The sequence below is a fragment of the Pecten maximus genome, chromosome 5 (genome assembly GCF_902652985.1).
Source record: "Pecten maximus chromosome 5, xPecMax1.1, whole genome shotgun sequence".
Taxonomy (NCBI): Eukaryota; Metazoa; Mollusca; class Bivalvia; order Pectinida; family Pectinidae; genus Pecten; species Pecten maximus.
Window position 1 is genome coordinate 13,095,774 of NC_047019.1, and position 6,000 is coordinate 13,101,773.

The 6,000-nt window shown below is 35.1% G+C and overlaps 1 protein-coding gene across 1 annotated transcript in view; it reads left to right on the plus strand.

Moving 5' to 3' along the window:
* Positions 1-5,305, plus strand: part of LOC117327213 (alpha-mannosidase 2C1-like) — a 51,327-nt gene extending 46,022 nt beyond the window's left edge. The window contains exons 29-30 of the mRNA XM_033884078.1: positions 154-257; positions 3,792-5,305. Coding sequence (XP_033739969.1) covers positions 154-257; positions 3,792-3,921 — 234 coding nt within the window. The 3' untranslated portion in view covers positions 3,922-5,305. The remainder of the gene's footprint in view (positions 1-153; positions 258-3,791) is intronic.
* The last annotated feature ends 695 nt before the right edge of the window (positions 5,306-6,000 follow it).

Genomic DNA, 6,000 nt, shown 5'->3' on the forward strand with positions numbered 1-6,000 from the left:
GAATCTGCCAAAATATCAAAAGATGACTTTTATTAGGCCCATGGGCCTCTTGTTCATCAGTCTGATAGTGATATACATTGATACAGAATGTAAATTTCAGTTACAACTACAATAGACGATTTGTTGTTTATTTTGTTCTTTGTTTACTTTCAGTGCGAGAAGAAGATGAATAGCCTTGTATTGCGTCTGTATGAAGCATTTGGAGGAGAGACACGGGCCTGTCTTACTTCATCAGTTCCATTCACCAATATATACAGGTAATTTAAAGTTTATATACAGGTACATAATATGTAATGTTATTTTTTTTAGTATTAGATATATTAATTGTTAAAAATCCCCTTAGGAAAAATTGAAAGTTTAGAAAATCTGTGGCTTACAAATTAATTTGAATAAAAGGATTTTACATTAATATATCTATAAGGGACAAAAATATCTAAACCACCTTCATAGTTACTACAGTACTTTGATCAAATGCATCCTTTGATTTTAATTACCTGGTATAGCCAACAAAATCATCAACACAAACACCAACAAAATCATCAACACAAACACCAACATAAACATCAACACAAACATCAATACAAACACAAACAAAATCATCAACACAAACATCAACAACAACACAAACAAAACCATCAACACAAACATCAACACAAGCATCAACATTAACACAAACACAAACAAAATCATCAACACAAACATCAACAACAACACAAACAAAACCATCAACACAAACATCAACACAAGCATCAACATTAACACAAACACCAACACAAACATCAGCACAAGCAACAACATCAATACCAACACAAACAAAAGCATCAACACATAAGCAACAACACCAAAACCAGCCAAGACACAAAACACAAGCATCAACAACATCACTAGCATTAACAAAGAGATGACAGATATTGTAAACTGAAAGGGATGTGTGTGTAATGATAATGTCAGAATTATTAATATTTGGAGTAAAACTGAAAACTGTGTCATGGGCAATATATATTTGGATCAAACAAGAAGGTAAGGTTTATATTTACTGCTTGCAGGGTGGTAATATTTCATGAAATGGCCCATGTAACATAAAAATGATTTGAAACATATCTAATAAATGGACCTTTTCTGCATGGTACCTGTCCTAAACTCAACCTTGACTGGTGCAAAAAACATAGTACCAGAACAGAAAAACCAGGGGGAAATATCTGGTGCTGATGAGTAAAACTTGCCGAATATATAATCTGACTTGATAGATACATTGGTAATGTTATCATTGGTGGAAGAGTAGAATGACGTTATGTAGAAATAGTGTAATTGATTTGATTGTGTGAATGTCTGTGTGCTGTTGAAAGTCTGTCACAGGTTAAAGCCAAGCAGTAATTACCATCCCCGCAAACAGACTTACTGTAGATCATTCTCTGGTCCAGCTTAACTGGATAATGTCCTTGAGAAAGAAGGAGACTGAGTTTGTTACAACAACAGTTACAATAACAAACTAAAACAGAACGGTTTGAACTCGGTCAACCGTCGGAGAAGTGTCACATCCAGTGGAATAGAGGCACTTCCAACCAGATATAGGACAGTTGGAGTCAATAACAGACAGCTAGGTTTAGGACAGTCGAGTCAATAACAGACAGCTAGGTGTAGGACAGTTGGAGTCAATAACAGACAGCTAGGTGTAGGACAGCTGGAGTCAATAACAGACAGCTAGGTTTAGGACAGTTGGAGTCAATAACAGACAGCTAGGTTTAGGACAGTTGGAGTCAATAACAGACAGCTAGGTTTAGGACATTGGAGCCAATAATAGACAGCTAGGTTTAGGACAGTTGGAGTCAATAACAGACAGCTAGGTTTAGGACAGTTGGAGTCAATAACAGACAGCTAGGTTTAGGACAGTTGGAGTCAATAACAGTCAGCTAGGTTTAAGACAGTTGGAGTCAATAACAGACAGCTTGGTTTAGAACATTGGAGCCAATAATAGACAGCTAGGTTTAGGACAGTTGGAGTCAATAACAGACAGCTAGGTTTAGGACAATTGAAGTCAATAAACGACAGCTAGGTTTAGGACAGTTGGAGTCAATAACGGACAGCTATGTTTAGGACAGTTGGAGTCCATAACGGTCAGCTAGGTTAAGGACAGTTGGAGCCAATAACAGACAGCTAGGTTTAGGACATTGGAGCCAATAATAGACAGCTAGGTTTAGGACAGTTGGAGTCAATAACAGACAGCTAGGTTTAGGACAATTGAAGTCAATAAACGACAGCTAGGTTTAGGACAGTTAGAGTCAATAACAGACAGCTAGGTTTAGGACAGTTAGAGTCAATAACAGACAGCTAGGTTTAGGACAGTTGGAGTCAATAACATACAGCTAGGTTTAGGACAGTAAGAGTCAATAACAGACAGCTAGGTTTAGGACAGTTGGAGTCAATAACAGACAGCTTGGTTTAGGACAGTTAGAGTCAGTAACAGACAGCCAAGTTTGGGACAGTTAACTTGATAACAGACATTCCTGTTCAGGGCAGCTGGAGTCGGTAACAGAGAGATAGGTTTAGGACATTTGGAGTCAATAACAGACAGACAAGTTTTGGATATTTAGAGTAGATGACATATAGCCATGTTTAGGACATTTGGAGTAGACAACAGATATCATCCTGAGTAATTAAGGTAAAGTGGATGAATACATTTGAAATGAAGAACAAAGTCTTTTATTATAGTATTAGAGCTATAATATATAGCTAAAATAATACCAGCTACATGTATATCAAAATAGAACAGTCAATCTTTGTCTTAAAAAATTGTTTAATATGTATATGTGTATATGCTATATTTTTCATACTTGAAAAATGCAATCTTTCAATGTTAGAGGATCTTTGTCACAGAGAGAGAGAGGCAGTCTGACTATTAAGATTTAAGCTGTGTTTTTGTCGGAGGTTAATCAATATCGATCAGATTAGAGAGAGTTTGAGGAAGGATTACACTAGTTTTTACCCCACTTGTCCGTTCCCACACACTCTGTCATGTTGAAATCTCCCACTGTAAAATCTCATTAGCTTTTGTAATAATTCAAATCTAAATAATACCCTTGGTTGCATGGCTCATCATGGTTTTGTTGCTTCCACAAAACAGATTTTGACTTGTTCTTGCCAGTTATCTCTGAAGAGGTCAATACGAAAAACTGGTACACTGGGTCGTTTTGAAGTCTTGCACTGTGAACCCTTGTCAATTCCTGTAATCATGTGAATCTAAATTATACTCTTGGTATCCCTAAAGCTTGGATCTGTTTGTTTTCACTTCTGTCATACGAAATATGTTTGGCTTTCTGTCACAAAACATGGTCTTCTGTCACACTAAACATTGTGGTGACCTTCTGCACACAAAAATGTTTTATCTACATCACAGGGACATGAGAATGTGTTATCATTGGTATGTTTTAATCATTGTCACAGGGTCCTGGATTTTTAAGCAGTGTATATTATTGTTTAACCAACTGTGACGTTTAGGAGTATAGGTCAGTTTATCTATACCACATCAATAGGTGTCATGTTCTCCGGGGGTCAACATATCAACTGTTACAAATTCTCAAGTCTCTGTGTTACAAGTGCCTGTCCAACATAAATATATATTATTACAACATAAGGAAAGGAAGTGTAAAACAAACTGATGCCATTAAGGAACAGTTGTAGATTTTCTAGGCCTTCACTGTCTGGCCTTGACCATTGAACCCTGGAGTTGAGTGTTACGACATGTACATGTGTATTAACGCTTTCAATTTTAATTTCTTTTAAATGTTTTTCAGATGCAATGGTTTAGAGGATTCAATACCAAATGACGAAACCACCAGTGAAGACCTTGATGTGGGAAATAACGAAATTACATTCACCATCAAACCATTTCAGGTTCTCTCTTTTATCATTGACCTTCAGTAGAGGTCGCCAGATCTGGAGGGTCATGTGACAATTAATCTGCTACTTTCTGGGAATTTTTCTGTCTTCATTTCATAAAACGTGGTTTGTACAGAAGATGAAGAGTGCTGGAAAAGTGCTGGTATTTCGGGTCAGAGCTGAAAAATTGCTGAAATTTGGGGCTGGAAAAGTGCTGGTATTTGGGGTCACTGCTGTAAAAGTGCTTGAATGTCGGGTTAAGTAGTGAAAAAGTGCTGGAATTTTGGATCAGTGCTGTAAAAGTATTTGAATTTGGGGGTCTGTGGTGGAAAAGTGCTGGAATTTGGGGTCAGAGTTGGAAATTTGCTGAAATGTTTGGTCAGAGCTAAAAATTGCTGAAATTTGGGTTCAGCTGGAAAAGTGCTAGAATTTAGTAAAAGTGCTGGAATATGGAGGTTCAGTACTGTAAATGTGCTGGAATTTACTCACAAGTTCTCCAAAAGTACTAGAATTCATACTAACTGCAAAGATGCAATTATTTTCAGATTTCTTAAAAATGAAAGATTAATCACAGGAAAATCAAGTGTTAATAGAAATACACAGATAAGTCTGTCTTTTATTTGATTAAGGCAAACAAATAGGACTTTCACATCCGATTCTGGAACACAAGTCAACATTTAGTAAAGATATTGAGTAATACAACGGTTATAGAAAAAAACTTTTTGTTTTTTCTTCATTAAGTTAAAAGATGAAAAATGACCCCTGTTCCCTCCAAGCTTGGACACTTGGAAAATTTTGAACAGTGAACTGTTTAAAAGTGTTTCAGTGCAGAACAATTATGCTTGTGGATCTTGATATGAAATGACTTGTGGATGACAATCAGTTTTGTTTGAATAAGTATTATGAATTTTATGAATGGACTTCATTAGGCTTTTGGACTTACATATTGATGACGTATGACTCAATGACTTGGTTTAAATGTCTTCAGAGATTGTTAATGTGACTTGGGCCACAATCGTTTACTATTAAATGTTAAAAAGTGACTACAAAGTCAAAGGCTAGTATCAACAAATTGTCATACAGCATAGTAGGTCAGAGTATTATATTTGATCACATTAAGACCTGCTACCTTAAATAAGTCACAAGAATGTTTTAAATATACATGATGCATATAATTCTAAAGCAATACAGTCACAAACGATTATGTTTTATTGTCAATAAGAACCATTTTCCTGTGATCAATTGGTGATGTTGTTCATATTTGAACAGGTATTTAAAAATGAGATTAACAATTAATCGCTGTAAATTAATTATCATTAAATTACGTTACCCCTTGTAAGGCAATCACTGTTTTGAACAATAGCCATATACAATAGATATAGTTTGATGTGATTATATATTTACATGGTTATATAGGTGTATAATTTTTATGTAAATCTATTATTTTATTCAGGAATAAATATATTCCTTATTATTAATAAACATAGGCTATGTTATATTAACAATGAAAATAGGATGTTTAACCATTAATGCTAATCTTTATTTTTGGTGAAATAAAAATAACCAAATTTTAAAGATGTTATGATTTTTTATTTGAAAAAAGGTTCCAGACCATTAACTACCTTAAGGAAACCAAAATGGATATTCAAACAGGGAGTATTTTCGAACATTATTTATCACTTTCCCGACTCAGTAAACACTTTTATATAATAACTGAATTATCCCTTTCTCAATAGCTACATACCTCATCTGCCTTATTTAATTCAATGTTATGCGGTTTGTGTATGTATTAGTTAAATGCGATTGTAGCGCTACACATTTGATAGTTTCGTATTTATTCGTACACACGGTTTCCAAACAGACTCCAGTGAAAGTAGTGAACAGATTTATGATACAGTCGCTCAATGGACATACATGTACATTGCTATTTCAGTCTTGAAACCTTGGTACTTTAGAGTTTAGAGCTCATTCAATCTCCTCAGCCAATTGGCTGGCTGTACAAAGATCAGTAAATCAACATGCAGTCCCTATACAATGGCCATACTGCTTGATATGTGTAATTTATGTAAAAATACTTATATGAAAAATCACATGCAGTCACCTTCATCAGACAATTTTGTCTTT